The following is a 12,225-nucleotide window of genomic DNA, read 5'->3' as shown; positions in this document are numbered from 1 at the left end:
ATGACCTCTCAATCACCCTGGGAAGTGCGACGGTGACGTTCTCATCCTCTGCCGAGAACCTTGGGGTTACCAAGGTTCACATTGCTGTGGTCCCCGGTCATGTAGATTCACCCTCTACAACATCCAGAAGATCAGGAGATACCTGTCTGAGCACTCCACCCAGCTACTTATCCAAGCACTTGTCCTCTCCAAGTTGGATTACTGCAACTCGCTGCTTGCCGGTCTCCCAGCATGCGCAACCCGCCCTCTTCAGAGGATTCAGAACGCAGCGGCACGCCTGGTCTACAACCTACCCAGACGCTCCCACTCCGCTCCTAATCTCCCTCCACTGGCTACCCATCACGGCCCGCATCAGTTTCAAGACCCTGGTACTGACCTTCCGAGCAGTGAACTGGACTGCACCCGACTACATCAAGTCTCTCCTGTAGCCTTACACCCCCACCCACCGCCTATGGTCTTCTTCAGACAACCGCCTGGTGGTCCCACCGCTCAAGACCGCCCGGTCCCAACACAAGCTCTTCTCCTGCCTGGCCCCCCTGTGATGGAATCAACTCCCCACCTCCATCAGAGACACAGACTGTCTCTACACCTTCAAGAGAAGGCTCAAGACACGCTTGTTCCGGGAGTACAACGGTACTTAGGAATGGTTTGCTGAACCCAATGCTAGTTTCCTCAAGGATCACAATGACTCTTGCTTAGAGACTTGTGGCTCTTGTTGGTTAGTGGCAACTGATTTAAACTGTTGTATTCGCTGCAAAATATTCTAATTTAGTTAATCTTATTTTTATTTTTACTGTTGCTGCTTTTTCTACAGGTACACTTGCACGTAGAGATTCATGTTGTTTACGTGTAACTACATACTCTTATGGTTCTTCCCTTTGGCACTTATTTTTTGGTTGTTAACAATGTGTGCTTCTTGTTTTGGCTACCCGCAATGCTTTGGGGCTATCTTGTTGTCATTATCAGTGACCTATGCACTTTGTAAAGCTCTCTCTTGGAAGTCGCTTTGGATAAAAGTGTCTGCTAAATGAATAAATGTAAAATGTAAATGTACCTCTGACTTAATTTTTACCGCAACATGGTCCAGTTTATGGAGATAAAAGTACTCATCCCACACCTATAGCACTGTTAGGCTACTGTGCTGCAGTCTAACCATGAAACTCTAAGGCATTTTCCGCAAATTTCTGACTATTATCTTGGAGAATATCTGAGTTTTGTTCTCAGAACTTTATATATATATATACATATACATACACATATACATGTGTATATATATATATACATATATATATATATATATATATATATACATATATATATGTATATATAGAGAGAGATTAGGGCTGTCAAGCGATTAAAATATTTAATTGCGATTAATCACATTATTTCACATGATTAATCTATCTATTAATTATTATCTATTAATCTGATTAAACTATTTAATCTGTTGCAATGTTACCCCAAAATGATTTTAAAAATCAAAATATTAAAAGGGTGTACTTAAAAACTTCAAATAAGCCTAACTGGATGATCATGTCTATAAGTTCAGATGGAACACAATTTATATTGTGAGGGAGTTATATTCTCTCACAGACTATACTGCTGTAGATAAAAACATCTACAAAATTTGACTTCTGGAAAATAAAATACATGTAAGACATGTCTCATAGCCTACTACAATATCCTGGTCCATAATATTCAAATCTCACTCAAACATATTTCAGATATTTAAGCAACCACAGATTGACCTTAATATTGAACAAGACAGTTTCTATTTTGTTGAACTCAGTCAGCTGCTCCCTTCTTTTGCGAGTGTTGTCTGCCATTTGTTACAGGAGCGAACGCTGCTGCTGCTACTGCTACAGTGCTAACGCTGCTGCTGCTAGCTGTGTGCTTTGATTGCATGCAATAGTCAGACCCAAACGTAATACGCAGATTTTCAAATTTTCTGCGGTTATTCAGAGTGAAAATCTGCGTAATTCCGCTAGCCTTCCTGTTCTTATGTCGGACCGACCAAAGATGTTCAACAACAGTTTGAATATAGTCGATTGAATGTTGACAGACTTTGCAAAAAAGTATTGATCCATCCTCATAAAGATCGGCTGTAACCTGCAGGCCCTGTCTCTTGCTGTAATTTGGGTAACTTAAAAAGTGTTTCCTTTTCAATTCTAAGCATTTTTGGCTAACGTTTTAATAATATAGACGTAATACGAGTTGAAAAGTGTAGTTACATTTTGCCTCAGACCAATGCGTTCTACTTGAAGATCCGCGGGTTTTCGTTGGAATTCTGCGCCCGCGTATTCCGTTTGGGCCTGGCGATAGTTTAGGCTGGAAGTACTACGGTGATAACTAAACTCAGCCTGACAATCAGTACACAAAGCCTTAGTTTTGTCAACCGAGCCATCTGGCAACTTCTTGAAATGGAACTTCCCATCTAAAAGCCCTTTCTCCATCATTCACCTACCGTCGGCAGTCGAAGTCTTGTGACGACAGGCGATTCCCAGGGTCAAAAAGAAACCTGCGTAAACGGAACTATTTTCTTTTGTCGCGTTAAAGTGAGATTGCGTTAACGCGTTATTAACACGATTAAAATATTTAATCGCAATTAATCGCATTATTTCACATGATTAATCGCAAACTATTTAATCTGTTCAAATGTTACCCCAATTCCCAGGGTCAAAAACACTGTTATTAACACGTTAACTTTGACAGCCCTAATATAGATACATAGATAGATATCTATATAGATACATATAGATATATATATAGAGAGAGATATATCTATGTATATCAGTAGCGAACCGTGACTCTTAAACCGGCCCTTTGATCCCAATTACTTGTTGGAAAAAAACACGATACAGCGCATACACAGCATTAGGCCTACATGAAATTGTGTTGGTCATTACGCACTATTTGAGCCAGCCCTTGCGGCACTATTTACGGTAATTGTGCATGACGTTGCGTTGGTACATTTAGCCTACAGATTGACTGGTCATTCTGCACGACACTATAACATAGGCTAGGCTAGGGCTACAAAACAGTGGCAGCCGGATTGAAATCAGTACGTTTGCGAGTTTATTAGCTTGTGATCGAGTTCCCCACAGCAGAAAAGTGGGGAACAACATAAAGTTAGCAATAACAAAGCCCACCCATATAGAGGGAAGATATGATTGGTCAATTTTACTGTCAGTGGAAATTACTATTAATCGGCCCTCTGTAAATTCATAGCTGGACCACCAATCACAGTGCTGCATAGCATTTTCCTCCCAACAAGGAGGCAGCAAAATTCTGATAGTAAGTAAGTAAGACTTTATTTATATAGCACATTTCATACAAGAATTGTAGCTCAAAGTGCTTTACATAAAATCAATAAAAACAATAATACAAGTGATAAAAGTCATAATTAAAATAGCTACAATAATATAACTAATAAAAGTAGTAAAACCCTTCTGAGATAAAATTACTTAAATGCTTCGGTAAAAAGGTAGGTTTTAAGCTGTCTTTTAAAAATGTCTAGCGTGTTTGCTTCCCTAATATTTATGGCAATTTGTTCCATAGTTTTGGGGCGTAATTAGCAAAGGCCGAATGACCAATCTTCTTATGACTGCTTCTGGTGACCTCTAATAGGCCTGCATTTGATGATCGCAGTGTTCGAGCTGGTGTGTAGTTTATAAGGGAGTTAGCAATGTAGCTAGGTCCTTGTCCGTGTAGAGCTTTGTATGTGAGGAAAAGGACCTTAAAGTCAATTCTGAAAGTGACAGGGAGCCAGTGTAAAATAGCTAGGACAGGACTAATGCGTTCTCTCCTTTTAGTTTTGGTTAATAATCTAGATGCAGAATTTTGAATGAGCTTTAGTCTTTCAGTGGTTTTCTTGGGAAGACCAGTGAAAAGTGCGTTACAGTAGTCCAGCCGGCTGGATATAAAAGCATGAATTAACTTCTCTGTATCATTTTGGTTTATGAATGGTCGTACCTATGCTATATTCCTCAGGTGAAAGAAAGCTGTTTTGATCACTTTATTTAAGTGTGATAGGGTGACAAAATTTGATTTTTTTCATTTAACTCTTCACATTCTAACACAAACTGAATAAGCAGGATTGAAGGGTTTATTATGAATTGATAAAATACACTTTGAATAGATTACTTTTAAAATATATAATTTTTGAATATATATATATATACAGACAGTTCCCCACTGATTAGCAACAATGGCCCTAAAATGTCTAAGAAACAAGTTAGAGTAGTACTAGTTACATTGTAGCAAGCGGCATTAATAGACACAATAACGTACCTCATATTCTTTAATGTTGCCTGTCCAAGTGCATCCCTCGTTTGGACAAACAGCTGACAGGGCCTCGACTTCTCTGCGAGCTGCATTATCTGGAAAAGCCTATGAGAAAAGAACCATGAAGTATAGGCTATGTAGCCAGATATTTTTAGTGACTGTAAAATAAGGAGCTGAATCAATAAGTTTCTATCTGATCAGTCCCTTACACATTCAGCTACTTACACCGCCTTGCTTGAGTATGGATGTTGTATCCTCAAACAAGTCTTCCTTTAAGCAAGAATTGCATACCTGTGGTCCAGAACTAGAAATAGACCGGAAACATGCTTAGTGCCTGGTACACCTGCCATTACACCTGCCTCTTTCATCATCTTATTATGAAAGTTAGCCTACTCGGCTATGAAGGATTGTATGTGTTGAGTGAACAGGTCCAGGTGTAACGAGTCATTGTTAGCCACAAACTAAACTAATCAAATTAGATTAGGCTTAAATCAGAACTGAATACGAATTACAACCTAATGTCAAAAGATAGGCAGCGAATCCAAATGCACCCATCACCATGCCAAGCTAGAGGGGTTTACTCACCTCACAATTGTATTGAAACAATATAAACAATAGCGATGACCGCATTGGGCTTGCAAAGGCCTTCTCAATATTTTAAGACAGGAATTACACAAATGCTTATCTTCGAGATTGTTTGCCAATATTTTTTTGGGGAACCCTGGTTTGTTGCCTTCCAACGAAGATGGTGGAGATGTCTCCTGTGCAGCCATTATTCAAGCAACAGACAAGCGAATTCCCCGAACATGCACGAATAACGGGGCGCTCTGTTGGGGTACAGTACCTTAGGCTATATTAAACACAGATAACGTTAGTTGAGTAGAACTAAAACAAAAAACAACAACCACAGCTTACATACAGTGGCATGGTGAGCTTAATTTTATTTTTTAAATGTTTTCAATCAACAAAATACAATATTCCAATCGCCGGACCATAACTCCTGCGCTACGTTCGTACAACGACAGTAGGCTACGTAGGTTATATCAATCAAACGTCTGTCCAACAGAGGACGTCGAGAAAGAGAGAGAGACGGAGAGAGAGACGTAGAGAGAGAGAGAGAGGGAGAGAGACGGAGAGATATGCATCAGATTCAGGAAGCAAGAGGTTTCAAGCGTAGGAATGTTACTGTTTAAAGATGATGAGGTGATTTTACAATGATTTAAAGACATGGATCTTAGAAATCTGTCAAGTGAGTATGTTTGTTTTACAGTGCAATATACTGTAAATATAGCATTTTAAGTGAAATAACTTGAGTAGACTATCGTTGGCTATGACTGATGTTGCTGAACCTAGTAGCTAAAAGTAGTTAGCCAGCTATTGCTAACATTAGCTAGCCTATCAAGCTAGTAGCTAACTAACTATCTTCTAGCTCCGTGACTTGCTGGTTGCCTTATTTAAGGCGACCGTCAAGGCTGTGGATTGTTGTTCGCTCCTACTAGCCAAGAAAGTAAGCTAGTCGGTACTGGACTCTGATTATTTTAGCCAGATAGCTGTTTTTTCCTCAGCTAACTGTATGATGTAGCATCACTGGTAAAGCCACGCTAGCTGTAGCATACTTTCTTACTTACTTATAATGGTCAGCTGGTCAAACGTAGACGTCAACTGATAATTTTACTGGTTATTGACTATTCACCCAGACTACGTAGGCCTACATCTTGGCCAAATAATCTTGACAGTTCTTCACGATTACTTGAGGAAGTATGACAGTTGACTTAAATGTTCCACTGCAAATTAACAAGATTATCATAATTTATATCTAGGAATATGCATTATATCGTGTTTTGTCCAAATGCATTAGTAATGTCATATTAAGTTATGTTTCTTTACAGATAAAAGACATCATGATTGAAAGTATCACTAAGGATGCTGTTGGATTGGTCTGCTTGTGAGAGAATGTCAGTTGAGCACTTTTTCATTCTCCAAGAAATGTTTTATGTCAGTAAACACACAAAATATTCCTGGAAATGCATCTATATTATGCAATATAGTGCGCACCACTGTGCATCGTTGTAGAACATTCAGAAAATTATAACTGACTGCTTTTAGTCAGCAGTCATCAAACTTGACACTTTTCCCCTCGAAGGGTAGTTTTATTGACGATCTGTCAAGATGTTTTCAGCTCTGAAGAAGCTAGTTGGTTCTGAACCAGGACAGCTGAAAGACAAGAACATTCCCCCTGGTCTGCAGTCCATGAACCAGAGTTTACAGAGACGCTTTGCGAAAGGGGTTCAGTATAATAGTAAGTCTATATGCTCATTCACTTTGAATCCTGATCATAGAAACAAGGAATGAGATATACAATTGATGATTTTATACAATACGTATCCAACTGAATCAATTTGATTATGACATACATAGTGGATGTATTTTGTAACCCACTTACCCATCTTGCACCCACCCAGTGAAAATAGTTATCAGAGGAGATCGAAATACTGGCAAAAGTACTTTATGGCATCGATTGCAGGGAAAGAAGTTCTTGGAGGACTACATACCAACTCAGGAAATCCAAGCCACCAGTATTCACTGGAACTACAAAAGTAAGCTCTTTTGTTATATTGTTTCAAAATATGAATTGGTTGAGGCTACATCAACTTCAGAATTGTTTACTTACAAGCTAACCAACTTTCTCTCATGTAAACATTTTGACAACATTTTGCTTCTGTTGTTATTTACTTCAGTGAGCCCCTATCAAGGTAACTTTTCAGATTTCCACTAGCATTGAGAGGTAGTTAAGTGCCCTGTTGTTGATAGTTGTTGACATATCCATAACCCCTTTATAGCAACATCAGTCTTGTATCAGTTAGATTTTTAAATGTATTAATTAAATGTGTCTACTCAAAACAGCGGCAACATTTGCCTTCTGTTTTTTGTATTGTATCAAATCATCCCAATGCCTTTGGGATCAACGTGAAATATTTCAATTTGAGCTATAGTGAAAATTCTGTCAGAGTATAACAGTACTTCTGTCCCTTCCAGCTACTGATGATGTGGTCAAGGTGGAGGTTTGGGATGTGGTGGATAAAGGTGAGTGTGGTGACTCACTTTTTTCAGCTGAGTGGATGTGACTAGTTGTTTGTCTTACTGTATTTTTTGAGTCCCAATGAGTCCCAATTCTCTTTTTGTTGTAGTTTTTTTTTTTTTACTGTTTTCATTTTCTTGCATGTTACAAAAGTTAAAGTGTTGAAGAAGCCACTCAATATAATAAGTAACAAGTTTAGGATCACTAAATACTCATAATTTGTTCTTATTTAACAAAGCTTCAAGTTTAGTTGTCGGTGCGTCATGCATGAGGTGATTTGCATCACAGTGCAGCTGGGTTTCCCCTGGGTTACTTATGGTAGTGTGGTGGTACTAGCTGTAATGTTTTGTATGTAGGCTGTGTTTGTCTGTACAAAGTATGACCCCATCCCCCCACCCTTAAATATAACGTTTCACTAGTAGTTTTGTCAACTTTCTAGCATCTATCTGTGTTCGGCGTACATTTTTGTCTTCGTTTTAGCCTACATTCACAAACTAAATAGAAGAAACAGGCTCTGGCATTGCACTGTGCACAGGATAACATGTTCTTAGTTTGACCTGGTTAACCACGAATAGGCCACATCTTTCAGGCAGTTTTCGGAAGATGTCATTTGCACCAACAATTTAACACATAATTTGAGCCATAATCGGGGCAGGTACAGTGCAATGTAGTCAGTGCTAAAATACTGGGTGATAAAACACACTTATGTAGGATCAAGTGCAAACATTTTTTTTTTTTTTGCGGCCGGTGCTCAACGCTTCTAATGATTAACACAAAACGACCAAACCTCTCCGAAGGCATAAAAATGTCAAAAATATTTGATGCCTATTATTTGGGATAGAGCTTTCCAGGTTTAACACAATTCAGATGCGTGTATCTTCTTCAACTATTTTCAGATTATGTGTATGACACATAATTTGAAATCTTACAATCTGCACTTTCACAATCTGTAAAAACTGAGAAATTACCTCGCTGACAACGTTCCCTTTTGACTGGACTATGTCACAATTTCTTTCCTCAGACCAACATCACCTTTCCAAGAATACACGCCATGAGATATTGAGACATTTATGTAATATATAGAGATGTATCCTTGTCTCATTTTTGTTTTAGGCTGGCTTGTTCTCAGTGTTAATGTTGTTTCTTGCTCCTCTCTTGCACTTGCTTCAGGCCAAAAATATCCTCTTCCTGAAGGTGTAGGTGAGCGTCACTGTAGACTGTAGAGGTCAGACTTGTGTGCAGTGGGTTTGCCCCTAATGTGGTTTTGTATTTGAATGTAAACATACCTAATGCTGGGTACACACCACAAGATAATTGGGTTGATTTTGGCAATGTCCCAATTATCTACAGATTTTATCAGATTTTCCCTTGGTGTAAGGTGTGTTAAGAGTGACCGAACTTGCTCGGAATGACGTCGGAGCCGCCCCGATCGCGAATCGTAAATATTCAATATTTACGATCTGAAATCCTGATGTGTGGGGGAAACCCCGAGGACAAACACGACACACTATAGGAGCAAAACAGTTAAATCTAGGATTTTTTTGTCCTCATGTTTGTGGTCTCTCACATTTATCTTTTAGTGTGTACCCAGCATTAGATTTGCTGGCATAGATTGCTTTGGGTCAAAAAATAATAAAAAAGATAAATATATACGGTATGCTTGTCAAAAAGTGCCTGACTGGATATCAACAGGGAGATAAAATAATATTAAAAAGAAAACCTTTCTGTATAATAAAGAGTGTAAGGTATGTTACCCACAACATTGTTTTGTTGCTGCTGTGTTTGAAATATCCCTTATTATGCCCTGTTTTGTAACTCTTTTATTATTCACTTTTTGACGATTCAAACAGGTCAGTGTTTTAAATGCTATAATGCTTTGGCAATGCAAATCAAATTAAAATGCACTCTAATTTCTATTTGTGTTACAGGAAAGGGTAAAAAACTAGGAGAGAATTTAAAACTGGAGAATGAGCCCCAACAGGTATCAACACTGTGTAATAGAACAATGCATTGGTCTTACTATTTAAATTAAATATGTCCTGTCTCCAAAAATTCAGAAGATTTCTGTTTGACAGTTTTCATAACTGTTGTTCCTTTTGCAGTCTGATGAGGTGGCCTTGGACGCAGAGTTCCTTGATGTTTACAAGAACTGCAACGGAGTCATCATGATGTTTGACATCACTAAACAATGGTAGGAGTGATCCCACACTGTTTCTGGCCTTTGTTTGTGGTCTGTAGTATAGTTTAGCTCCCTTGCACTGATCAGTGATCACTAAGGGTGCTCCAATTGATCAGCCGCCGATCAGTGTTCGCAAATAGAGTTTTAAAATCTATTTGCGAGTAACGTTTTCTACAATCAGCTAAATTCGCTTCCTCAGCAGTATGGCAGTTCTGTCAGGTGTCGGAAAAGGACAAAAAAGTAGCTGTATGCAACGAGTGTGCCAAGGAAATCCCACGAGGTGGACAGCACCAAAAACAGATCGGAGCAAGTTATTCCACGGGGCAGAGAGCCGCTTGTTTTTGGGAGGGATATTAAAAGCCACTTTCTCAGCTCTTGTACAAGCAGCACGAACCTACCTCTTTGCACAGCAGGGAATATTGTAGACGAGAAGAGGAACAAGCTTTCAAAAATGCAGTGATGCTTATATATTTGAAGAAAAACCTGCCAAGGATGCTTAACAATTAAGCTTTTTTTCTCTCTACAAGTGGCATTGACATTATCCATATAGGATAGGTAAAGATATAAAGTCAAGTATATTTTTCTTGATGTGCACTTTATTCTTTTATTTCTGAAATGCAGAGAAAATTTAAGGGGTTAACTGATTTGAAGTACAAACCCGATTACATAAAAATTTGGACACTGTACAAATTGTGAATAAAAAAGGAATGCAATAATTTACAAATCTCATAAACTTAAATTGTATCCACAATAGAATATAGATAACATATCAAATGTTGAAAGTGAGACATTTTGAAATGTCATGCCAAATATTGGCTCATTTTGCATTTCATGAGAGCTACACATTCCAAAAAGGTTAGGACAGGTAGCTATAAGAGGCCGGAAAAGTTGAACGTACTTATAAGGAACAGCTGGAGGACCAATTTGCTACTTATTAGGTCAATTGGCAACATGATTGGGTATAAAAAGAGCCTCTCAGAGTATTTGTCTCTCTCAGAAGTCAAGATGGGCAGAGGATCACCAATTCCCCCGATGCTGCGGCGAAAAATAGTAGAGCAATATCAGTACAGAGTTTCTCAGATAAAAATTGCAAAGAGAGGAAGTTATCATCATCCACAGTGCATAATATCATCCGAAAATTCAGAGAATCTGGAACAGTCTCTGTGTGTAAGGGTCAAGGCAGGAAAACCATATGGATGCCTGTGATCTTCGGGCCATTAGATGGCACGGCATTACATACAGGAATGCTACTGTAATGGAAATCACAACATGGGCTCAGGAATACTTCCAGAAAACATTGTCGGTGAACACAATCCACAGTGCCATTCGCCGTTGACGGCTAAAACTCTATAGGTCAAAAAAGAAGCCATATCTAAACATGATCCAGAAGCGCAGGCGTTTTCTCTGGGCTCATTAACATGGACTGTGGCAAAGTGGAAAACTGTTCTGTAGTCAGACAAATCTAAATTTGAAGTTCTTTTTGGAAAACTGGGACACCATGTCATCTGGACTAAAGAGGACAAGGACAACCCAAGTTGTTATCAGTGCTCAGTTCAGAAGCCTGCATCTCTGAAGGTATGGGGTTGCATGAGCGTGTGGCATGGGCAGCTTACACACCTGGAAAGGCACCATCAATACTGAAAGGTATATCCAAGTTCTACAAAAACATACTGTATGCTCCCATCCAGACGTCATCTCTTTCAGGGAAGACCTTGCATTTTCCAACAGGACAATGCCAGACCACATACTGCATCAATTACAACATCATAGCTGCATAGAAGAAGGATCCGGATACTGAAATGGCCAGCCTGCAGGCCAGGGGTCTCATTTATAAAACTGTGCGTTGGATTCATACTAAAAGTGTACGTACGCCCAAAAGCCAAAAATGGCATACGCACACAAAAATTCAGATTTATAAAACCGTGCGTACGCACACCTGTACGCAATGTTCCCTTTATAAATCTCAGATTACCCACAAGTGTGCGTACGTGAACCAGCATTGTACCCCGCCCTGAACACGCCCATTTTTTTCCTTAAATAGTCAATGCAAAGCACCTCATGAATGCTAATCTAGTATCTCATCATGACCCTGGCATACGATTGTTCTTTACGGTGAATCATAGCGCATGACAACTTCTCAGACACTGATAGCCTATTGGTGGAGCCCGATAACTCCGGAAATGTGGTGGCCGGTAGATCACCAATTTAAAAAAAAACTGGCAGTCAACTGTGGCAGTGATACTGCAGGTCGAGATACAATTTGAAAACAAAAGCGTTTTGTTATGAACAGTAATCTATTAAATTCTGGACTGATAACGAGGACGTAGAGTGTAGCGATTGCACGGGAGCTTGACGACTGTAATTCCAGTTTTTGACATATGAGGATATTTGCACAGTATTAAATAAATATATTCAGTTATACACTGTGTTCTGCAGTTATCTAAAGGTAGGATATGTGATCCTGTTATCCTGTATTCCATGCAGTCGGGGAATCTCCCCCTCCTGAACTCCCATAGTGGACAATCTGATGGTGAGGAAGCGCTGAATAAAAAATAAAAAAAATAATTGAGTTGGATTGTACAAGGTGTTTATGGAACAAGAATCACTCAGTACAAGCGCAAATAACACTGCTGGATGTAATCTTCATGATAATCATGAAATTGAATGAAAAAAAAGTCTTTCA

The 12,225-nt window shown here is 39.1% G+C and overlaps 2 protein-coding genes and 1 long non-coding RNA gene across 13 annotated transcripts in view; 1 reads left to right on the top strand and 2 right to left on the bottom strand.

The window, feature by feature from the left end:
- LOC146232677 (TNF receptor-associated factor 2-like) overlaps positions 1-2,593 on the bottom strand; it is a 44,785-nt gene extending 42,192 nt beyond the window's left edge. Inside the window, exon 1 of the mRNA XM_084690101.1 lies at positions 2,465-2,593. The gene's annotated coding sequence lies outside the window, so the exon portion shown is untranslated. The remainder of the gene's footprint in view (positions 1-2,464) is intronic.
- Positions 2,594-4,290: 1,697 nt separating this feature from the next.
- On the bottom strand, positions 4,291-6,142 carry LOC146232676 (uncharacterized). The gene is made up of 3 exons (XR_014742228.1): positions 5,913-6,142; positions 4,510-4,588; positions 4,291-4,389 (listed from the first exon to the last, which is right to left on the bottom strand). It is a non-coding gene; the product is annotated as an uncharacterized LOC146232676 (long non-coding RNA).
- The window catches only part of rabl6b (RAB, member RAS oncogene family-like 6b), a 28,463-nt gene continuing 21,605 nt past the window's right edge, over positions 5,368-12,225 (top strand). Inside the window, exons 1-8 of one of the 11 annotated variants that reach the window (XM_084690090.1) lie at positions 5,368-5,533; positions 6,174-6,239; positions 6,428-6,583; positions 6,747-6,881; positions 7,321-7,368; positions 8,534-8,563; positions 9,292-9,344; positions 9,466-9,554. In XM_084690090.1, the coding sequence (XP_084546216.1) occupies positions 6,454-6,583; positions 6,747-6,881; positions 7,321-7,368; positions 8,534-8,563; positions 9,292-9,344; positions 9,466-9,554 (485 nt within the window). In that variant the 5' untranslated portion in view covers positions 5,368-5,533; positions 6,174-6,239; positions 6,428-6,453. The other 10 variants (XM_084690094.1, XM_084690091.1, XM_084690092.1 and 7 more) reach the window with 10 other exon arrangements.

The sequence above is a fragment of the Hypomesus nipponensis genome, chromosome 24, assembly GCF_054491055.1.
Source record: "Hypomesus nipponensis isolate SF chromosome 24, ASM5449105v1, whole genome shotgun sequence".
NCBI classification, from domain to species: Eukaryota; Metazoa; Chordata; class Actinopteri; order Osmeriformes; family Osmeridae; genus Hypomesus; species Hypomesus nipponensis.
The sequence above is the reverse complement of the archived record's forward strand: the minus strand, read 5'-3'. Positions and strand labels throughout refer to the sequence as shown.